The sequence below is a fragment of the Serinus canaria genome (genome assembly GCF_022539315.1).
Source record: "Serinus canaria isolate serCan28SL12 chromosome 7 unlocalized genomic scaffold, serCan2020 HiC_scaffold_29, whole genome shotgun sequence".
In the NCBI taxonomy this organism is placed as follows: domain Eukaryota; kingdom Metazoa; phylum Chordata; class Aves; order Passeriformes; family Fringillidae; genus Serinus; species Serinus canaria.
Window position 1 is genome coordinate 3,623,100 of NW_026108147.1, and position 24,643 is coordinate 3,647,742.

A 24,643-nucleotide genomic window follows, 5' to 3' on the forward strand; every position below is an offset into this window, starting at 1 on the left:
CTGCCAGGGGACACCTTCCTCTGGACCAGGCTGCTTGACTCTCCAGGCGGATGTGACCTGGGAAATATCAACATTAGAGGATATGGCTGGGCAATATTGCTGATCAGTGCAGGAGGGATAATGCCTTCTGCTGAGGAGCTCCCAGGCTTTGCTCTCACACACCCTCCCCTCTCAGAACCCTTCTGGCCCTCAAAGGGAGTGCCCAGGTTTAGCTTTCCCCATGATTTGCTTGGATGAAGAATTTAAAGTGCATTTGAGTGGGCTAGAAAAGGACAGCAGTGTTTAATCTGGTTTAATCACAGAATATCCTGAGCTGGAAGGGACCCCCAAGGATCAGAGTCCAACCCCAGGCCCTGCACAGACCCCCCAGCAATCCCACCCTGGGGCACTGCTCAAATGTTCCTGGAGCTCTGGCAGCCTTGGGGCTGTGCCCATTCCCTGGGGAGCCTCAGCACCCTCTGTGGAAAGAACTTTTTCCTAAAATCCAACCTAAAGATGCCCTGACCCAGCTCCAGCCATTCCCTGGGTGCTGTCCCTGTCACAGGGAGCAGAGGTTGGAGTTGTCCCTCGGGAGGAAGGTGCAGGCCATGACAAGGTCTTGAACTTGGTCTCTTCTATTTGAATGCCATGACCTAGAGCAGCCATCTGGCAATTCCTCCTGTCCAAAACCATCTCCAGGGATCCCTGCACCCTTCCCTCCACTCCACAGAAACACACAGGATGCCACTGCAAGCACGCAGTGATCAGTGCCAGCCTCTCCCAGGCTGAAGGAGAAAGCCACATCAAGACTGTCAGGTTCCTTTCAGCCCAGCCTGTGAACCCTCCTTGAGCCTCCCAGCCCAACAACTCAGTATTTGTGGAGCAGCTCATCCCTTTTATTTATTTTTATTTGTGTGTCCCTAGAAATCTGTGGGTTTCCACTGATGGCTTCATCCCCAATAGAAAGACACAGCATGAAAAGGTGAAACCCACCTGACCCCTCTAAAAGGGTCTATTGAGGGCTCATCCCAGCATCCCAGAATGGTTTGGGGTGGAAGGGACCTTAAAGCTCATCCTGTTCCACCCCTGCCATGGCAGGGACACCTCCCACTGTCCCAGGCTGCTCCAAACCCCATCCAGCCTGGCCTTGGGCACTGCCAGGGATCCAGGGGCAGCCACAGCTCCCCTGGGCAGTGCCAGGGCCTGCCCACTCTGCCAGGGAACAATTCCCAATTCCCAATCTCCCATCCAGCCCTGCCCCCTGGCAGTGGGAGCCATTCCCTGGGTCCTATACCCCCATCCCTTATCCCCAGTCCCTCTCCAGCTCTCCTGGAGTTGCCCCTTCCCCCCCCAGTCCCTCCACAACAACAGGAAGGTTTGTTTAACCCCCCTTTCAGGGCCATTTCAGCTGCTTCCAACAGAATTCCTCATGCAAAACTCCAAGAGCAGCAGTGGGAACATGGGGAGCTCGACCTGAAGAACCTGAAATTTATTTTCTCACCACAGCTTGGACAGAAGGATGGTGATGCTGGCAGAGAGCAAAGGGAAGCACAAAAGCAGGCACACACTTGGAAAAAGCAGAACTCTCTGGTATTTATGTAAAAAATGGCATTTCAGTCCCTGCTGCAAACAGCAGAGGAATGGGAGCAGCAAAGCAAGAATGCAATTGCTTGGTGGGAATATTTCCACATCATCCTAATTCTGCTTTTTCTAGCACCTCTTCTATCACAGAAGCGTGAACCTGGACACAGAGCTAGAAAATCCCATCTATAAAATGAATCTTTTTGTCCAAAAATGTTGCAGTGCAGGAGAGAAAGTGCAGTGATATCAGTGACAATCAGAATCAGCTGAATATAACCACGAAGGTGCACAGAAACAAAGTGGGGGAATTAAAACAAGTCCTGTGTATGAAATACTAAGAGAAAAAAAGTTGATTTCCTAGAAGTAAAATTCAATCCTCAGCCAATTATGAATTGAAATAGATGGTGCTCCTTTCATCAGTCACACGGATTTCAGATTTTTCAAGATGATTATTATATGACTACTGAAATAATGTGGTTTTTCCTTTTTTTTTTTTAATAGAATTCCAATTGAGTGCAAGCATTTTCCTTCCAGCTGTTTAGAACCACTCACCTCAGCAGTAAGGAGCAACACATCTTTGGGAGGTGCAAGGAGATAAAACCTCTGTGCTGAAGTGACAGCAAGGACTGAAAGTTCATTTCCATCTGCTTGATGAAATCATTGTGCCTACCAGTACACAGGCACAGGGCAGCCAGGCCGTTTCTGCCTGAGCAAAACCTCTCTTTGGGGCTCCCTGAGCACTTTTAGATGCACAGCCATTCCTCTCAGCAGCCTGATTAATGCAGTGGCTTCATTCTCGAAGATGAACCAAAGGTGGCACCACAAATTCATTTTTCAGGGCTAACGAAATAATGCAAGAAGGAACAGTTGACTTTATTACACAGCACAGCACAAACCCAGCCCTCTGCTGCAGGAGCTGGCCCAGGCACAGGGATCCTTCCACCTGATCCAAAACTGGATCAAGTATTCTCAAAACATCAGTCTTTTGACACCAATCTGATTAATTCAGCATAAAACCCCCCCAGTTTTAGGTAGGACAACACCTCACAGGAAGATTTGCACTGTGTGGAGCTGTGAGAGGCAGGTAAGGAGCTGTTCTCAGAGGAGACACTTCCCCAGCAGCTCATGGCTTCACAGAAATCACACACACAAAAAGTCAACAAGTCCATGGCTGTCACTGTCATTTGTTCTGGAAAAATCCCCTTGCCAGGATTTCTCCTTCTGGGAAGCTGAGAAGCCTCAGAGAAAAATGAAAACCATAATTATGTGATTGCTTCTCCTGTGTTTTGGAATGTGGTTGGAGATTGTTTATCCAACAGGTGAGTTGTTTTTATTTCATGACCAGTCAGGGTCAGGCTGTGTCAGACTCTGGAGAGTCCCGAGTTTTTCATTAGCATCTTGTTAAACCTTCTGTCTGTGTCCTTTCTCTATTCTTTAATATAGTTTAGTACAGCATTCTTTAATATAATATAATATCATAAAATAATAAATTAGCCTGCTAAGAGCATGGAGCCAGATTCATTCTTTCTTGCCACGGGAGACCCTGGAAACACCAGACACGGCGAGCAGGACTTTGAACAGCCCTGAGCAGAACCAAAGACCTGACAGCCAGCTACAAACCCCCTGAAACTCTGAAGGGAGATGGTTAATGACAAACTGACAATCCAAGAGGCAGAGGAGAGAGACAAAGGAGCCCATGACAGGATAACTTGGATGGAGGACGAAGCAGGTGGGAGGTTTCCATCTCCCATGAGAGCAAACCTTCACAAGAGCGAGAAATCAACGAGGTCACTCAACTTCTGCCACCTCCCACTTTGACACAGGTTCTCCCTGGGCCCAGAGGGAGGTTACAGACAATGAGAGGTTATAAACAATGAGAGGTTATAACCAATGAGAGGTTACAAACAATGAGAGGTTATAAATCATGGCTTCCCCACAAGCCAGGACTGCGCGGCGGCGGCGCCGGGCGAGGCGCGGCGAGCACGAACCCACCTGGTGGAGTCTGGGGAAGGCTTCACGTGGCCTTGGCTGTTCTCCTCCCACACACTGTTGGCCAGCTCGTTGCCAATGGCTGACATCACCTTGATGAGCTCGATGGGCCAGTCGTCCAGGTCCAGGGAGCGCACCCGGGACAGGTGCGTGCCGAGGTTGCGGTGGATACCTGAGCATTCGATGCAGATGAGGGCTCCCAGGTTGAGGCTGGCCCAGTCGGGGTCTGCAGGGCAAGGGACACAGCAGTTAGGACAAGGGAACACCCCACAGAACTCCCCAGCTGGTGTTTGTGCAGGAAGGTTTTGGTTCTGGGGGTGTCTTGTCCTAAAATGCAGCTGGGAGGTCTTCCAGGGTCAGTGGAGATGGCAAGCCTTCAAGGAGTACAGAAAAATGAAATGTGGTGTCTGCAAGGATGCAGCACTCCACCTCCAGCCAAATCAGAGGGGAAAGGAGAAACAGAGGCAATAGAACCATGGTGATGGGTAAAGGATGATGGAGAAAGTCCCTCCCTGGGAACCCAGAGCTGCTCGTAGTCAGCTGAAAGAAAAAGGAGAAACACCAGAGCCTAGAAACAATTATCTCATGCTAACTCCCTCAATAACCACACACACCAGCAGCTACATGTGCCTCTTCCATCTGACTCTTCTTCCACCTCCAGCATCAGGGAGACAAACCCCAAGGTGGAAATGTCCCACCTGGAACAGCCCTGGAGCCAGGGCCTGAGCCAGAAGGATTGCACCCCCCCAGAACAACCCCACAAAAGTGACACTGGGACAAACCTGACACAGGATGGGAAATTCCATTTCCCAACGTGGCCCAAAGCTCTTTTGCCACTGTCCTGTGTGATTTGAACCTAGATTTGTATGGATTGCCTTCTCCCCAACAAACATTCACCCTAACAAAAGCTTTACTTAGAACTGGTCAAACAAAAAATCAGCTTTTTAGCACCACTGAATACATCCAGATCACAATTTTCAGCTGTTCATAGCCTCAGCTCATTCCTTCCCTGCAGAACTCTTCCCCACTCTGACTCTCACCTCAACCAGCTTCAGCATTTGGAGGTGAACACTCTCTTAGGAGAATAACCCCTGCCCACTGTCTCCTTCATCCCTTTGGATCCTGATGAAAGGCTGAACCTTCCTGAGCTCAGCAGCTGTGAGAGATCCCTGGAATATCAGCAGAAGGAGTTGCTGGAAGGAGGAGTAGAAGAGCCAGGGAAAGAAGAAGCAGGGGTGAAGGCATCTGCAGCTGCAGCAGAAGGGGGAGAAAAGTTTGCAGCTCTCCTATTCTTTCTTTTTATTTTTTTTTTCCTATTCTGCATGAAAAACTGAATTTTGTGATGGGCAGGACAAGATTGTCCACATTATTATCTCAGTGTTTGGCTTTCAAATACAAAATACACCAGAGCATGTGATCAGACTGCTGGAATGGAAAACTCATGGTGAGAACCCATGTTTTTAAACTCTGCCCATTTCCTTCTACAACAGCAAAGACCTGATGTTCCATGTTCCCCAGGTATCTTGGAAGAGGTGACTTCTGTTTATCCTCTGGTGAGCCAAAATCCAGAATTCAGCTGGATTCAGGGTTTGCCTGAACTGTTGGATCACCCTGGGTGGTGTCTCCAGACAGAGCCAGCACTGGGACTCTGCTGATTGGGAAAAGGCAACACCAGCTTCCTTCTGAAACATGGAATCAGATCCTGGGCACAGAGTCCAGCTCCCAAAGAGCATTTTGCCTTTCCTCTTGCTCTGGGATGGCAATGTGGGCAGGAGAATGTTGAATAACTGCAGCTGGAGGCTGCCAAAGGGCCGGGATGCTGGCAGCTGCTGGATGAACATCCAACAAGGCAGAATTCCCTGGTGAAACCAAGTGCTGCATCAAGTGCTCCAAAGGCAAAGAGCTCCAGAAAGAGGGAGAATGAGACCTCTGAAGTGGGAGATTGATGGCTCCTGAACAGAGCTGAGGGATGGCAGCATCTCACACTCCTGTGCTCCCAAACATCTGGCTCTGTGGAGATGCAAACAGGTTTGTGATGCTGAGTGCTCTGGGGGTAAGGACCTGCAAGGGAGGCAAGGGAAGAAAGCAAAGCCCTGCAGAAAGAGCAGCAGGCTGAGCTTCACCTCCCCTGAGTGTGTGTTTATACTTTAAGATCCACAGCTTTGGAAATGTCTCACATTTTTCCAAAGGAACGACAGCGGCCTTGAAATCAGGAAGGTCAAACAGCAAGAGGAGTCAAAGGGGGTCTAAATCATCTGTGAGAATACCAACAAGACCAGCTGAGATTCCAAAATCATCCCCCCATAAAAGCCACATGACAGAGGTGCCAAAATGGGCTGTCCCCCTCTGCCCTCCCCCAGCAAGGAGCTCCTGGCACATCCCTGCTGCTGGCACCAGGCACGGGGGCCAGCTTGACCCAGGAGCAATCTGGCTGAGAACCAGATTGGTTGGGGGAGAAAAAAACCCAAAAAAGATAAAAAAAGAGCGTTGTTCTCTTGCACAAGGATTTTCCTGATGAAGCATCCATCCTGGCTGCATAAATCCTGGGACATGTGCACGGATGGGGACAGAAACAGCAGCCTTGGGGACACTCTGGGGAGAGCTGAGGCGGGTCAGAAGGATGTTGGGGAAGTTGTCTGCAATGAAGGGGCTGCATCTTATGGATACAAAATATAACTTCCCATAAATATATTATAAAAATATATTAGTATATTTTATAAATAAATATCTGGGTAGCAAGGCAAGGAGTGTGGAGTCTGCATAGGGCTGAGGTGGATCACAAGGATGTTGTGGGTGTGGAAGTTGTCTGCACTGAAGGGATTGCATCTTATGGATATATAATATAACCTGCCATATATAAATATAAATACATAAAATAAATAAATAAAAATATAAATATATATTATAATAGAATATATTTGCATATTTTATAAGTAAATATGCAGTTAGCAAGGCTAGGAGTGTGGAGACTGGGAAGGGCTGAGGTGGATCACAAGGATGTTGTGGAAGTTGTCTGCACTGAAGGGGCTGCATCTTATAGATACAAAATATAAAAAAATAATTATATATATATATATTTAAAAATATAACTGTCTATTTTAGAAATGAATATACATAGAATAGTTGTCTGCAATGAAGGGATTGAATCTTATGGATATATAATATAACCTCCCATAAATAAATAAATAAATTAGAAAAAATAGAATATATTTTTTTATATTTTATAAATGTATATCTAGTTATCAAGGCTAGGAAAATGGCACCCACAGAGGAGCAGGACTCAGCACCAGTCCCACCATGGGCTGCCCAGAGGCAGCAGTGAGCACTCCAAATGAGCTAAATATCCATGCAGGTCACTCCCAGAGCCCTCCTCCTCACCCTCCCTGCCTTCCTCCTGAGCTGCATCAGCTCTGGGGGAAATCCCAATGCCTGCCAGGTCCCTGTGAAAGCACACCAATAAATAAGACTTGCTTTGGGCTCCAGGTGCTAAAACTCCACTCAAACCAAGCTTTTCCCTGGTTTGGCACGTGCTGGATCACTTAGAGTGAAAGCAGAGACCAAATCATTGGTGCAAAAGCACCTGCACTTGTGTACAAATGTTCTTTTTACACACAGGGGGGTCAGGATGGCTCAGAGCAGGAGTCAGAATCCCAAGCAGCCAATCCTTAAAAATAAAACTCACACCTGAAGGAAAGTAAGAGAATATTTTTCCATTTTAAGCAAGTGTCGAAACCACAAGGAAAGTTCTGACTTCCAAATATCAAAGAAATAAAAATGCACAAGTTCTCAGTCCTTTAGCTCCTGCAACTAATTGCTTTAGAGCAAGAGAACTTCCTTTCTGTGGCTTTGTTGCAAGCCCCTGGAACTAAAGAGCACCAGAATAATGGCCTCAGTCGGGGTTAGTGAGGTGAAGCACAGCTCAAAGTATTCCTGAGAACACTCTTCTGAGCACTGAGCACATGGTTCAAAAAATAAAAAAAACTTAAAAAAAAGGGGGAAAGAAACACAAAGGGGAAGAAAAAAAAAATCCAAAATCAGTTTTCTAGTATCCAGATATAATGAGCAATGAGTTTGGTTTCTTCTGACAAGCAAGCCTGAAAAACCAAACCAAAAAAAAAAAACCAGCAATCAAGCTCTACCTCTTTGAAAATATTACCAGGGCACGAGTGCTCTCACCACACAAACCAGGAGGGAAATGGAAGGGACTGATGTCAAACAGCAAACTTTCTGCCTTTTCTTTGAAGGGAGGCACAGAAATGCTGCCACTCAACGTGAAACAACGAGGGGGAAAAACCAGGGTGGACTTGATGTGGCAGATTTTGAGCATAAATTAATATCAAACCAGTCTGGTTGAGCAAATCCTTCACGGAGCAGAGATGGGCAAACAAGGGAGGGGAGGTCACAGCAGGGAGATGTGGGAACCCAGAGCATTGGGAATATTTCTCTGCCTGCTCTGGGGTGCCCTGACCCCCAGGGGAGCACTGACTCTGACCCTCATCCATGGAGAAAGTTTCCTAGAGCTCAAGACAGACTGGAACCCACCAAAGTGTGAAATAGATTATAGAGAGCAGTGTAGGTGTGTCACTGGGTGAGAAATTGAGGGTTTGGGGTTTTTAGTATCTCATGGATGGAAGCAAGATGGAGGGCACAGGGTGTCGTCCTGGGTTTCTTCTTCATCTTCTTCTTCCTCCTCCTTCTCCATGGGTTTGGGTGGCATTTTGTAATTGGGTGGAAAAAGCCACATTGTGAGTTCTGTGGGATCAGTTATTGGGTTAAAAGGGAAAATCAGCTCTTAATTGGATGGTTTAGCTTTAAAAGACTTTATAACAAAAACTTGTTGGCCATTTTTACGGCGTGCTGAGCCTGGTGTGGACAGTGTGCAAAACTTTAGATAAGATAACAATAAACAAGAACCTGAAGACTGAAAAAATCCAGTGCATCTCTTTCCTGACCCAAGACTGCTCCAGGAGGGTCTCCCCAGACAGGGGAGCCCCCTGGGAGGGCCCAGCCTGAGCCCCAGAAATCAGGGAATTGCCAACAGGTACCCTGGCAAGGCAGACCTTGTACCAAGAGATTGCTGGTGCCTTGCTGGTGAAATGCTGCAGAACTCATGGCTGTGGGGCTGTTTCACTGATAAGAAATAAACACCTGAGTCTGAACATGAATTACTGCCTCAAGTGCCTTCAATCCAAAGAGAAACCAACAACTGAACCCCCCCAGGGGCAGGGCTGGGTGCTCCCCAGGGCCTGGCCAAGGAGAAGGGCTCAGAGGGGCTGTACTCACTCTGTGCCTCGCAGTCCACGCAGTGGGAGTTGCCTCTGATGTTCCTGATGGACTGCAGGGCCATGGCCTCGTTCTGGCTGGTCAGGCGTGACTGCGGGGAGCCAGAGACACCCGTGAGCAGCAGGAACCCCAAAATCCCCAAATGACACCACTGTCAAACAGCTGACCCCAAAGTCAGACCAAGGTTGAATGGATACAGTCAAGGAACCTCAGGTCTTGCTTTGCCTCTCAAGGAACAGCGGTCCCTTGGCACCTCCCAGATTTTGGGGTCTCCAAACAGAGGGAAATGGAGCTTGAGAACCAGCCCTGCTCCTCCCAAGAGCAGCAGCCCCACTGCAGGCTTGCTTCTTGAGATAAATGAGACAAGAAGATTATTTTACAAGATCAATTTCCTTCATTGATGTGTGTGCTCGTGCTAATGAAGACTGAGGGAGGGTTTGCAGGAGAGGCTGGAACTTTTTCATCATCCAAAGGTCAGATTTCACCCGGTGGCTCCCCTTTAAATGCTCCCCACAATGACCTGCCCATGACCTCTGCTGGGGGAGACTCTCCTGATGTACAGGAAGCCAAGCTTGAATTTCCAAGCCTGTCCCAGGCTGGAAATGCAAAATTTGGCAGGGGGTGTGTGTTCTATCCCCATCTGTCAGAGCTGGGGCAGTTCTCTGCTGTTCAATGGGCAGTTTTCTTTATCTCTCCCACAAACCAGCCCTCCCTGGGGGAAATATCTTCTGTTCATGGGCCATTGAGTGATAAAATTCCATCATCCCACTGGGAGAAGCTCCGCCCAGGGGGAGGAGCCAAGCATTCCTTCCTGGATATAATCGGACAGGCGGAGCACCACAGCACCTTTCCCACTGCATTCCCAAAGGGAGAGCAGACCAGCCTACACCACCACTGGATCTTCAGAGGAGAACTCCATCCTTCTACAGGATCACTGCTCCAGCAGAGCCACCCCTGTCTCTGCAGGAGGGCTGCAGCCACCATTTAATGGGACTGCTACCAACAGCCTGGCACACAGGGACTCAGGCCATATCCTGACTCTGTCACTGTTGGTTTTGTTGTTTGTACTATTACATTTGTATTCTTATTTTTCCTACTAAAGAACTGTTATTCCTGCTCCCATATCTTTGCCTGAGAGCCCCTTAATTTCAAATTTATAACAATTCAGAGGGAGGGGATTCACATTTTTCATCTCAGGGGAGGCTCCTGCCTTCCTTAGCACACACCTGGCTTTTCAATCCCAGACACCAACCAAACTGCCTGGAGGGCTGCCTGAGGGTGGGATTTAAGTAGGACTTGTGGATGTCCACCTGGAGACACACCTGCTAAACCTGTCCAGCCAACTGCCCTTTGCTGTTCCAACCCAGTGAGAAAAACCTCTCTGAGCCATTGCCCAGCCCCTCTTTATCCTTTTGTATTCAGCTTTTTAGGTAGTTTATGTACATTTTGTTAATGTACAAACTTCCCCTTCTGTGCTCTAATAACACATTCATTTCAGAGTGTGGGAACCCATGCTAAGCCAGAGACATGGAAGCTGTGATCTTCCTCCATCTCAGGAATATCTGTTGGGAAAAATCCCATTTTTTAACACAAAATGGGAAGTGAATTGTGTTATGATGATGGTAATTACTGGTGCTGGATCTAGTCTGGCACACCAGGGCAATGAAGGCAGGCATTCATTTAAAAATCTGAGTCTCTTCCTTGCAGTATAAAATCATGAAAGACAACTCTTAGGTGGGTAATATTAAAGGATCTGCAGGTCTGGACAATTCTTGGCCATTTCTGTCCCTCAGTCACCACTCAGCACCTTGCTCTCTCCTGTGAAGTGTTTACAGACACCTGCCCCCCAGACACAGTAGTTCTCCCAAAATGAGCACTGGCTGAAGACATCTCAGATTCTAAAGATCTGTCTTGACAGGAAAGGTGAGCAGATTCCTTCTGTCAACAAAGGGAAGCATTCCAAGGGGGAAAGCTGCTCCTCCCAGGCCACGTTCTTCCCTCAGAGAGCTCCAACCCTGCTCAGCTCTGGGGGGAACACACACACCTCGAGGGGTAAGGGCTTAAAATCCAGAATTTGCTGTCATCCCCATGATCCCCTGAGCCATGGTGAATGGCCAGCACTGCTGTGTGCCCCATACCTTGTTCTTGCTGCTCTCACAGGACTGTAAACTGGCCAGGATCTGGCTCTCTATGGCTTGGACCCATGCATCCCTCTCTTCATAGGTGGTTGCTTCAAAGTGCCAAGTCTGGCCCGTGAGAGAGACGATGATAAACTCAAAGTTCTCTTCTTGTTCTGGAAAAAAAAAACAAAAAAAAAAAAAGGAAAAATAAATGCAATAGGAAGGAAAGGTTAAGTTAAGGATAGTGAAAAGCAGCTGAAACAACCTTGGTTGGTAAGAACTTCTGATACTCAGTGGTTTAAGCTGAAGGAGGGGAGATTTGGATGAGATACTGGGGAGAAATTGTTCCCTGGCAGGGTGGGCAGGCCCTGGCACAGGGTGCCCAGAGCAGCTGGGGCTGCCCCTGGATCCCTGGCAGTGCCCAAGGCCAGGCTGGATCGGGCTTGGAGCCCCCTGGGACAGTGGGAGGTGTCCCTGCCATGGCAGGGGTGGCACTGGATGGGCTCTCAGGTCCCTTCCAATCCAAATTCTGGGATTGTGCAAATCCTGTAACTGCAGGTCTGGGTCCTGCCCTGCAGAGTGCACCAGGAAACACCCAGGCTCCACTCTCTCTCTCCAAATGCTGTGCAGTGCTTTGGGGAAACACTCAGTCCCTGTGTTTGTGAGCTTGGAATTGAGTCTGTGCCTGGATCAAACATAACGTGGCCACAAGCATCATTCAGATTTAAACCTGAGGTGCTAAAAGCTGCCTAATGTAAAAAATCAAAATAAAAGATGAATGGACCACAAAGAGCTGACAGTACAGGAAATGTAACAATTTACCCTCTTCTTCCAAGCAGTTTTTACAAGCACAGATATATTAAAGCAGATGTGGACATTTTCTCCTCTGCAGCATAAATACTGGGATAATAATAATAATAATAATTACTGGGCTATAATACAGGATTAAAATCAGTTCAAGCTATTCAACATCCACATCTGACATGGGAGATGAGAAAATGATCTGAGAAGCCAGGAGAGAGGGTCAGTGAAATATCCTTAGGGCTGCAGGAGGAGGAGGACAAGTATTCAGGCCAGAGGAGCAGCACATGGAAATACCAGCAGCCCTGAAATAAATGGCCACACACCCCACCTACACATGGGACACCAAAGGCAAATTAAAATTAAAAAAAAAAAAAATCAAACAGAGGAAGTGCAATTGGGATGGGCTGGCACGAAGCATGAAAGGAAAAGAATAATAGAGCACAAAATTCTGGTGAGCATCAGCCATAACGAGCTTCAGAGAGAACATTTTGCCTGGTAATGACTGATTATATATTCAGAGCCACGACACTGCTGTGTTCCCTCATCATCCATAAACATGCAAAGATCAGGGACGAATCCAGCAGCAGATTTAAGGGCAGCACTGCTGGCAGCTGTGTTCCCAAGCTGGGGGACAAGAAGCTTCTCTTCTCCATGTCAGCAGGGCCAGTGCCTGCACTGCTCTAAGGATGCCTCAAAAGCAGCAGGAGGTGACTTGGCACCTCCAGGTGGGGATAAACACAGAGCTGAATGTCATTTTCAGGTGCAGGGAGGCACCTGAGGCAGCAGTTTTACTGGAAAACAGTGCTTGGGGTAAGTGGGAAAAGAAATCCTGGAATATTCAGAGTTGGAGGGGATCCAGAAGGATCAGAGCCCCCAACAATCCCACCCTGGAGCACTGGCAGCCCTGGGACTGTGCCCAAACCCTGGAGAGCCTGGGCAGTGCCCAGCACCCTCTGGGGGGAAGAACCTTTCCCTAAAATCCAACCTAACCCCCCCTGGCACAGCTCCATGTCCTTCACCTGGGTCCAAGATGAATGATGCACAGCTACAAGCGTTCCACTGCAGCAACAGAGTGTTCCAGCCAAGCAGGGAGAGACATTGCCCAAAATGCCATCAATCAATCATGGCCAAAGCCTCGTTTGTCAAGCAGAGCTTTCAGGGTTTCCTCAGGAAGGTCCAAGAGGAACAACTCCCCAAAAAATGAAGTGACATTCAGCCCTTGCACTGTCTCCTGCGGGACAACAGAGTCAAGGTCTCTGCAGCACCACTGGCTCCTCTGATCTCCCCTTTCATAATGCTGATCACACACTTGGAGCTGCTTTGCCCAGCAGGAATAAGCCCAGGAGAGCTGCAACACCTTTTCAGGTGGGGCTGGAAGGACATTCTGAGGTCCAGAGAAGAAAACAGAGCCCCAGGAGGGGCTGAGGGAGCTGGGAAGGGAATGGAGAACCAGGAGGAGCTGTGGGAGCTGGGAAGGGTCTGGAGAACCAGGAGGGGCTGAGGGAGCTGGGAAGGGTCTGGAGAACCAGGAGGGGCTGAGGGAGCTGGGAAGGGAATGGAGAACCTGGAGGGGCTGAGGGAGCTGGGAAGGGAATGGAGAACCAGGAGGGGCTGAGGGAGCTGGGAAGGGTCTGGAGAACCAGGAGGGGCTGAGGGAGCTGGGAAGGGGCTCAGCCTGGAGCAAAGGAGGCTCAGGGGGGACCTTGTGGCTCTGCACAGCTCCTGACAGGAGGGGACAGCCGGGGGGGGGTCGGGCTGTGCTCCAGGGAACAGGGACAGGAGGAGAGGGAACGGCCTCAGGCTGGGCCAGGGCAGGCTCAGGGTGGAATGAATTTCTGCATGGAAAGGGGGCTCAGGGATTGGAATGAGCTGCCCAGGGAGGTCTGGAGTCTCCATCCCTGGAGGGCTTTAAAAGATTTGTAAATGTGTCACCTGGATTAGTGGTGAATGTGGCAGTGCTGGATTAACTCCTGCACTTGATGATCTTGTAGGTCTTTTCTAACCTTAATAACTCCATGATTCTATAGCCACTGAAGCCTCAGATTTACTCCCCAAAAAGCTGTGCTGGTTGAAGGCATCCTCCTTAATTTTTTTCTGCTTCAACACACCAATATTTTTTTCCCCCCCAAGTTCAGCTGTGAAACAAAGCAGCAGTGCCTGCTCCACATCAGCCCCAGGGCAATTCCTGCAGAAGACAAAGAACAAACCTGTTCCTGTATGTCCTTAAGCACAGCACACAGGAACAGGAAAATCCAGGCAGGAGGATGAAGTTGTTCCCTTTTTACTCTTCAGCCAAATTACAGCTTGTGCTATTTAAATCCCTGTGAGCCCAATCACAAAATTTTATTAAACAGTTTTCCATGTTTAACAGTTATTCATGGAAAGGTCCACTATAATAGTATTTTAGCACCATCAACCTGTCGAAATCAACCTGCCCAATTACTCCAAACTACATTAATAACACCGGATATTACACTAATTGTGTCCAGTTTCTATGCAGACGAGGTCCCACGGGGCTAATTTTGCATCCTCAGGGGCAAGCAACTCAGCCATCAGCCTGATTTCACCAGGAATCCCTCCTCATTACACAAGTCCAGGCTGTCAAACTTTTTTTTTTTTTTTTTTTCCCCTAAAAGAAAAAAAGGTTAATGGGCCAATCAGTCATCAATTATTTCCTGGAAGGGCAGCAGAGGAAGGGTTAAAGTGTGAAGAACCAGCTGCCACTGACTTCCATTTGGAAGTTATTATCAACAGGAGATGTCTGAAATGCTGTTGTTGTTTGTTTTGCCTTTTTTTGTTTTGTTTTTGAAGAGGGAAGGGTGGCTGGCATGGGAAATGAGCCAAAACTGTGAGGTTGTGATGATGTGGAGGGAAAAGCACATTTTAGTGGAAGCCCAGTGAATTTAAGGCTGCTCCATCCTTGGAAGTGTTCCTGGACAGGGCTTGGGACAGTGGGAGGTGGCCCTGCCCATGGCAGGGGTGGAATGAGATGGGATTTAAGGTCCCTCCCAACACAAATCATTCTGGGATGCCAGGGACACTTCTCACCATCATCTTTCCACACTCAACTGCATTTAACCCAAGCTCACAATTTTATTTTGCTCTGCCAAAAAAAACCAGACACTGCCACAGCCCACCCACTTCTGGAGAGCAAAGAGATAAAATTTCTCAGGAGCAATGGCTTGTGGAAGGAAAAACAAACGTTCAGGGCCTGGCCCCCCCCTGCCTTGCCCTGCCCATGTGTTTGTGATGTGGGACTGGGATCAGGTTTAGAAACCCACACTGAAAATTACCACAGGATACAATTAGTCCATAACCTGTTCCAGAGAACTCCACTTTTAGTCTATGGAATGCAGGGAAAACACATGTCCAGGAGCACTCACAGCCCCTGGTCCCTCTCAGGAGTGGCTCTGAATAATGTGCACAAATCATAAATAACTCTCACTGCATAAATAACACCTTGCAGCAGTGAGGGGCACAATTCCAAGTCACAAATTCCTAGAAGATCAGGCTGGGAGGGACCTCCAGGATCACAAGTCAACAGGAGGCAAGGGCTCCTTTCTGCTGGGCAGAAATCACACCCACCCTGAAAGCTAAATCAATAGGAAGGTATTTAGGAGTATTTTGCCAGAATGAGACTGGATTTCCTGGGTTCCAGGCCAGCCAGGCTGTGCATTTGTATCTCTGCCCAACACAGAGGATGCTGCTGCTGCTGCTAATTAACAGCAACTCATCATGCACATCTGGAGGGTGGTGCCACTCACACAGGAAACACTTCCCAGGAAGAAGAAGTCAAGTGCAGCACCAAAACCCCCTGGAGGGTTTCAAATGCTCCTGAAGCACCTTCAAGGGCTGAGGCTCCAGCCTCAAGTAACACCCAGACCTATTTCAGCTCCTTTTTCACCTCTCCTGAAAATCTCTTCTGTTCGAGCACCACAACCCTTGATCCTCTCAAAAAGAGGAGAGGGAAGAGCTGCCTGGGTGCCCTGGGAAGGAGCAGGAGTTGTTTACAAGCACCATTTGTTTACAACAGTGGTGTTATTTATGTCCCACGTATGTCAGGTCAGGTACCTCTGCCACTGGGTGAGAGTCACCCCCCTCACTTGGCAGATAAGTATGTTTATTAGCAGCCTCAATTAAGGAAATATTTGTGCCATGTCCCACTGGGCATGGCTATGCTAATACTTCTCTCCCCTTTCCAAACCCAGTGTCTAAATCTAATTAGTTTTGAAAATCAACCCCATCAGGACAAGGGAGCTCTGCTGTGGCTCTTGGTAAAGGTTGTGTTCCAGTGGAAGAGTTTTATTCTGGTTTATAGCACATTTCTCTGAGTGGTGGAGAAAGGCTGAAGGCACTGAAGCCCTGTTTTATTTGGGTGCCAAGACAACCCAAGCTGAAAAAATATTCCTAAATTCAGTTTAGACAGAAAAATTCTTAAAAATCCAGTTTAGATGTAACTTCCTGCATGGCAGCAACAGCATCACTTTAAACCAAAGATAGCTTGGGACTGCCAAGTGTGAGTATCCAAACAAAAGTTTTCCCTCAGTGCCCAGCAGATCCAACCAAAATCACACATACCACAGTGAGGAGGGGGAAAATCAGCATTTCATATTGCTATGCAAGCAGAGCACAGGTTTTTAATTCCTTAAAGATAACCCTTCCTGCTGTGCTGCAAAAATCACAGAATCACAGATTGGTTTGGGCTGGAAGGGACCATAAAGCTCATCCAGCTCCTGCCACAGGACACCTTCCAGCACCCCAGGCTGCTCCAAGCCCTGTCCAGCCTGGCCTGAAATCTGTTAGCACAGCAGAAATCACCCTGCATTTTAATAACACTGCCATGCTAACAGGCACAAGGTACCCTTAAAGCCAGAGTGGGGATTGGTTAAAGAACTCACTGCTATTTATATGCTATATAAATATTATATACTCACTGCTATTTATATGCTATATAAATATTATATACCCACGGCTATTTATATGCTATATAAATATTATATACTCACTGCTATTTATATGCTATATAAATATTATATACCCACGGCTATTTATATGCTATATAAATATTATATACTCACTGCTATTTATATGCTATATAAATATTATATACCCACGGCTATTTATATGCTATATAAATATTATATACTCACTGCTATTTATATGCTATATAAATATTACTCACTGCTATTTATATGCTATATAAATATTATATACTCACTGCTATTTATATGCTATATAAATATTATATACTAATTGCTATTTACTGCTATTTATATAATATACTTTGATATACTGTGCACTAGTATATGATATTATATACTCACTGCTATTTATATACTATATAAATATTATATACTCACTGCTATTTATATAATATACTATGATATAGTGTATACTAGTATTTATATTATAAACTCACTGCTATTTTTATACTATATAATTATTATATATTCACTGCTATTTATATAATATACTATTATATATTGTATACTAGTATATAATATTATAATCTCACTGCTATTTATATACTATATAAATATTATATATTAATTGCTATTTATACTCACTGCTATTTATATAATGTACTATGGTATACTGTATACCAGTATATAATATTATATACTCACTGCTATTTATACTCACTGCTATTTATATACTATTATATATTGTGTACTAGTATATAATATTATATACTCACTGCTATTTATATAATATACTATGATATACTGTGTACTAGTATATAAATATTATAAACTCACTACTATTTATATTCTATATAAATATTATATAATCACTGCTATTTATATAATATACTATGATATACCGTATACCAGTATATGATATTATAAACTCACTGCTATTTATATAATATACTATTATATATTGTATACTAGTATATAATATTATATACTCACTGCTATTTATGTAATTTATATTATATCTTCATTGCTATTTATACTCACTGCTATTTATATAATATACTATGATAGTGTATATTAGTATATAATATTATAAACTCACTGCTATTTATATTCTATGTAAATATTATATACTAATTGCTATTTATACTCACTGCTATTTATATAATGTACTATGATATACTGGATACTAGTATATAATATTAAACTAAATGCTATTTAGATAATATACTATAATGTATTGTATACTAGTATATAATATTATAAACTCACTGCTCTTTATATTCTATAAAAATATTATGTACTCACTGCTATTTATATTCTATATAAATATTACATACTCATTGCTATTTATACTCACTGCTATTTATATAATCTATTATGATATACTGTATACTAGTATATAATATTATATACTCACTGCTGCTTATATACTATATAAATATTACATACTCACTGCTATTTATACTCACTGCTATTTATATTATATACTATGATATACTGTATACTAGTATATAATATTATATACTCACTACTATTTATATTCTATATAAAAATTATATACTAATTGCTATTTATACTCACTGCTATTTATATAATGTACTATGATATACTGGATACTAGTATATAATATAACTAAATGCTATTAGATAATACTATAATGTATTGTATACTAGTATATAATATTATAAACTCACTGCTCTTTATATTCTATAAAATATTATGTACTCACTGCTATTTATATTCTATATAAATATTATATACTAATTGCTATTTATACTCACTGCTATTTATATAATAGACTTTGATATACTGTGCACTAGTATATGATATTATAAACTCACTGCTATTTATATTCTATAGAAATATTATATACTATTTGCTATTATATACTCACTGCTATTTATATACTATACTAAGATATACTGTGTACTAGTATATGATATTATAATCTCACTGCTATTTCTATAATTGTACCTATTTTTCCTCCTAAAGAAGCAAAGGGTTGCTTCAAGCCTGGCTGCCTGCAACAGGGAGCACGTGGGACTTTCTCATTTGGCCTCCTATGGAAAAGCACCCAAAATCTGACAGCTGGAGGGTTGGGCAAAGTCTAACAGAAATGAAAGTAAAGATTTCTCGTAGTGAGAGCTCTGATGGAGGAGGTGACTCTGCAATTTTGGGGCAAGGCAGGGGTCAGGCTGTGCTCCAGGGGACAGGGACAGGAGCAGAGGAACAGCCTCAGGGTGGGCACAGCAGGAATTTCCCCATGGAAAGGGAGCTCAGGGGTTGGAGTGCAGTGCCCATCCCTGCAGGTGTCCAAGGCAGGCCTGGAGGTGGCACTCAGGGCTGGGGACAGGGTGGGCATCAGGCACAGCTTGGGCTCCAGGGGCTGGGAGGGCTTTTCCAGCCTCAGTGATTCTGTAACACCCTCAGAAGGCTGAGTCCTTCAGCTGGGATCCCAAACCTTTATTTTTGGTGTGGGAGAGCCAGGAAAGAGCAGCCCCTCTGATGGGGAAGGCCAAGCACAGAGTGCCCCACTGAGCCCTGAGGATTTCAGCTTTTCTGCTCTTCCTGCATTTGTAATCCTGCACAACTCTGAGCTCCACATCCAGGGTGAGCTGCTGCTTTCCCACTCTGGTCAGACACAACAATTCCTCTCTAGGCATGGGAATCCAGGGCACCTTGAGAGATGGAATCAAAAGTGAGTTAAGGGAACAAACTGAAATGATTTCACTGCCTGCAGCTGTAATTGGGAGATGAACCCCCAAAGTGCAAATGCCCCAAACTGATAAAAACCTGTGACCCATTGTCCATTCTTTGGGTGTAGCCCCTGAAGGCCCTTCAATAAATAAAACTGCTTTTAATTCCCTAAATGGAATCAAAAGTGAGTTGGGGGAACAAACTGAAATTTGGGGGAACAAACTGAAACAGATTTCACTGCCTGCAGCTGTAACTGGGAGATGAACCCCCAAAGTGCAAATGCCCCAAACTGATAAAAACCTGTGACCCATTGGCCATTCTTTGAGTGTAGCCCCTGAAGACCCTTCAATAAATAAAACTGCTTTTAATTCCCTAAATTCTGCCTGACCTTTAGGTGGCCCAAAAAGGCATCACCAGAGCACACCTGGGCTGCACCTTCCCCCAGCTCCAGCTGAGATCTGCCCACCTGGCAGCACACCCAGAGCACCCCAAAACACCAGCAGGGAGTTAAAAATGATTGGAGAGCTTTCCAAAGCAGGGCTGAAGCTGAGGGAATTTGTTTTTTTGGTGTGTGGATAGGTGTGAGTGCCACTGAGCAAGCGTGTGCCAAGGACCAAAGCAGATTTGTTATTCTGGACTGTCATCTCCCATCAATGTTCTCTTTTCTGAAGGCACAATTATCCAAACATGTGGTTTTTAATACTTACAATGCTCATTAACTCCACATTTGCATGTCTCACCTCACAGTGCCAGCTCACAGCTAAGAACATTGAACCTCCAGCTTTTGGGGGGGGATAAAAACATCCAAAAAATGATAGATTTGCCCAATTTTAGAATTTCGTTTTGATGCTGTGTTTCTCAAAACATTCTGGGCCACGGCCAGCAGGACTGTGTTTCCACACCAAGGTGCCTTCAGTACCTAGTTTGATCAGTAAAATAAAAGATTCCTCAAATTAGGCCCTACAAAAACTTGATTTATAAAACAGGAGGCAATTCCATGGATTTGTTCCCCTGCTGCAGTTTATGAGCAGGTAAATAAAAACTCACAAGCTTCTCAAGCACTAAACCTGCAGCAACAAACCCACCTGATCAGTGGAAAAATGGGGCTGGGAGGTGTAAACAACAAATAGAAAATTGAAAATTATTAAAGTGTCTTTGTGGGAAAAAGACAACCCCAAGACTTATGAATATCTGACAGTCACTCTCTGTCTTTTCATATTTATTTGAAAAGACAATGAAAGGATCAAACCAGCCAGTTTAGCAGCTCTGAAAGGCAATTTTACACTTAGGCTGAGAAATGAAATAAAATTATAGATAAAAAAAATTAAAAAATAAAAGGAAAAGCTGCCTTAACAAGCTGGAATAAAACCCCAATTCTGTTTCCTGTGCACACTTTGGCAGGGAGAGCCAGGCCCCCAGCAGCAGCCTGGGCTGTAATTGTGCAAAAAAAAAAAAAGGCTGGTGATATAAATCAGCAAAGGTTAATGATCAGGATGTGAACAGAGGGACTTGTTTACAGAAATAGCATGCAATTTAAAATTTACAAGAGATTTAATGCCACCGCTTGGCAATCACTAAAATCAACAGCCCAGAAAACAGTGACATTAAGAAAAATATTACAGTTCTAATCATTCCAAAATAAGTCAATTAGTGTTAGGGCATGAGCTGGCGATTACTTGACCCATTTGGTTTGCACTTAAGTGAAGAGAAAGGAAAAAATCCCCCTCCCTTACAGCGAGATTACTGAGTTGTGACCTATTTTGCATTCCCTGTTCCTCACACCATCCCTCTCCCATGCTGCTGGTGGGTTTTTTTCCTCCCCACCTCCTCCTTGCTCGCTTTGAGAGTCGTTCTGACCTCTGACATTTGTAATCATAATAAAAAAAATAGATATATTAAAAAAAAAAAAAGTTTATAATTGTGTTGTTTGAAGGTGGAGAGGGGAGGAGGGGGGGAAATAAATACATAAAATTCCATGTGCTGTTATACAAAAGGCATGATGGGTGCCTTGGGTGGGGGGGGGGAAAAAAAAAAGCAATGTGAGTCAATTTGTGAACTTTGGCACTGGGTGACCTTTAGAAATACAACAATATCCAGAATTTACAAGCAAGAGCAGCACATGCAAATGACCCGGCACTGTCTGGCCTCTGGATTAGAGCTGCAAAGAGCATTATGGAGAAGGCTTGCACAAAACAAATTAAGATTGTTACTTAAATGTCATGGCACACTATTGTGTTTGGCTACAGATCATTACACCTGATACTAACACTTTTAAAAACCGTAATAACTTGGGAAATATTACATTGAGTGCCCACATGGAGAAAGGGAAAAAATATATATATATATGTATCTCTTAAAAAAAAATAAAAAATAAAAGGAGAAAATGGGTTCCTGAAGTAATTTAAACATCACCACTCCACGACTAGAGGGAAAGGTCAAAATTTAAGTAAGCTGAAAGGAACATGAATGGCAAAACAAAAGGCATGAACAGAAAGATGAAAAGACCAAGTGGAATGACTCTGCAACCACGGGGTGGAAACAAACACGCATGCTTGGGGCAAATCTCATTTCCAGGGGGAGAGGGGCAAGGAGGGCGAAATTCTGGAGAGGTGGGTTAAAAAAAGGAGGGGAGAGAGAGGAGGTGTGTGTCTGGGACAGGTGGGGTTGTTACCTTCGGTGTTGGTGCTGCTGCTGCTGTAAATATTTCGCAGGCTACCAACACGGTTTAGTTTCCAAGCTTTGCGTTTGGCTGCGTCCAGAGAGCAGGAGGGGAAGAGAGAGAAAAAAAAAAAATATATATAAAATAAAAAGAGAATAAAAATAAAGCAAAAAAAGAAGGGGAAAGAAGAAAAAAAAAAGTTGTTGGTTTTTTGTTTGTTTTTTTTTTTTTTTTTTCCAATGAAAAAAGGGGAGAAAAGAAACATCAAAAAGCATGTGAAGTAAAATACAAGCACGAGCCTGGTCACACGTGAAGAGCTACACACAGAAAATGCACACAAGGACCACTCAGCCCCTGCAATCCATGGCCAGTGTGGAAAACCTCAAATTCAGAGTGATTCTTCTTTCAGTCACCACCACACGACACGATTTGACAAGATTAAATGGATCTGCTATTGGAACAGACAAAACCAGACCAGTAGAAGTGGAAAAAATAAACAAAAAAAAAAGCAAAAAAAAAAGAGGCAGGAAGTATTTGTGCAGAAGATACAGGACTGGACAAAACAGCTGCTGTAAAATGTGATTTACTTCAGGACAAAACACAGCCAGACAAGAGCTCCTTTTCCTCCAAAAGCCTGTGGGGATCACTTGGTGCCCAGAGTTCCCCTTAAACCTCCTTTTTACATCACCACCTTTAGAAACTGAGGTGATGATGTCATGACCTTAAATCCTCATCCCAGCAAATGTTCCTTGTAGCACTGAGCTCAGAGGAAGCAGAATCAGAAAATCCCAGAATGGTTTGGGTGGAAGGGACCTCAAACCCATCCTGTCCCACCCCCTGCCACGGGCAGGAATGCTTTTCATTATCCTAGGCTGCTCCAAAACTCCTCCCCCACCGCAAAATTTGGAAAGGAGAGGGGAAAAAAGTCTATTTTTTACACAGAACAGCCACACCATTGTTTTATTAGAATTGACCCAAACTTTGAGATCCTCTGAGCTGCTGAAAAATCTGGTTCAAAAGCACCCTGCTCCCAGGGGAGAGCACATTGTCACCCTCTTCAGAAGCTTTGAGATAGGCTGGGTTTCCTCCCACAAGGAACCAGATGAAACATCTGAGTAGACCAGGACACCTGAGAGGCACTGGAAGAGCAGGGAACTGCTGGAGTTGCCCTGTCTGGAAGTGTGTAAATGGCATTTGGATGTGGGACAGGGTTTAGTGGAGAACATGATGGTGCTGAACTGGTGGTTGGACTCAAGAAGTCTTCTAAGGGACCTCAGAGCCTTCTCCCTGCCACCCTCACTCCTCAGGATGTCACCCACACCCCCAGCACAGCCAGTACCAGCACACAATAATTAAAAACATTTCCCTTCAATATTTAGGGGGGAATTTCTGTAATGCCCCACAGAGCTCAGACCAAACAGCTGCTGCCAGGGAGAAGGAACAGGACACAGAGTCACCCCAGGCTTGAACAGCCAGCTCCATTTTCAGCTGAAGAATTAAAGCTGAAGAGCACTGCCTGAACCCCCTGAGTGCTGAGCCAGGTATGATCTGAATAAAGCCATCAGGTATGATCTGAATAAAGCCATCAGGTATGATCTGAATAAAGCCATCAGGTATGATCTGAATAAAGCCATCAGGTTTATGCTGAAGGACAGGAGGGCACATTCTGAGTGGCATCACCACATCTCAAAGTGCTTCCATGGGCTGCATCCTTCAAGCTGGAAAAGCCCTTTCATTTAGAGACCTGTTTAAGAAGTCTCTGCACTAAGAGGCACAATTGCCCTGCAGAAAACTTGTTTTCCCTCGGAAACATTTACATATAAATAGGGAAAACCGAGGTTTGGCACCCCTCTGAAAGGGAAGATGCTCTCCAGTGCACAGAGACCCTTTCCCATTTTTCACACCCTAATGTGTGCAGGACTGAACCTGCAGCCTGCTTTTCTATTAACCTATTGATGAAATAATCCATTTTAATGTGGGAAGTGTCAGGCCTTTCCCTTCCCTCCCAACAAATGGACTTTTCCCACTGAGATGCTGAGGTCCTGACACATCCACAGGCATCCTTTGGCACCCACTGGGCTCCTGCCTGCTTCCTCCAGGTGCTCTCCTGCCTTGAAGGGCCCAAGAAGGCTTTGGACAGTGCCAAGCAAAGCCTCTGCAGGGTGATGGATGTGCCAGCAGAGCAGAGCCATGCTGCCCTGCCACTGGAATTGCCCCCTGCAGTCACCAGAGCCAGGCCCTGCAGGGCATGACCTGCCTGCTTTGGCTTTAGGTTATCTCCAGGACATGCAGCTTGTCTGCTCTGCCTTCACCTCCTGGGCCACAAAGCACAGCCAGCAACAGCTCTTGTGGCCAGCTCCAGAGATATCTGTATCTATATCTGTATCTATATCTGTATCTATATCTACATCTACATCTATATCTATATCTAATCTATATCATCTATATCTATATCTGTATCTATATCTATATCTATATCTATATCTATATCTATATCTATATCTATATCTGTATCTATATCTATATCTGTATCTGTATCTGTATCTATCTATATCTATATCTCTATCTGTATCTATATCACCTATATCTACATCTATATCTGTATCTAT

General features: G+C 45.0%; 1 protein-coding gene across 7 annotated transcripts in view; it reads right to left on the minus strand.

Annotated features, from left to right (window-relative positions):
- The window catches only part of AGAP1 (ArfGAP with GTPase domain, ankyrin repeat and PH domain 1), a 323,709-nt gene that overhangs the window by 31,680 nt on the left and 267,386 nt on the right, over positions 1 to 24,643 (minus strand). For 4 of the 7 annotated variants that reach the window (XM_030231113.2, XM_050987584.1, XM_050987586.1 and 1 more), the window contains 4 exons: positions 22,047 to 22,124; positions 10,971 to 11,125; positions 8,833 to 8,923; positions 3,553 to 3,775 (listed from right to left, as the gene is read on the minus strand). In XM_030231113.2, the coding sequence (XP_030086973.2) occupies positions 3,553 to 3,775; positions 8,833 to 8,923; positions 10,971 to 11,125; positions 22,047 to 22,124 (547 nt within the window). The remainder of the gene's footprint in view (positions 1 to 3,552; positions 3,776 to 8,832; positions 8,924 to 10,970; positions 11,126 to 22,046; positions 22,125 to 24,643) is intronic. The other 3 variants (XM_050987588.1, XM_050987587.1, XM_050987583.1) reach the window with 1 other exon arrangement.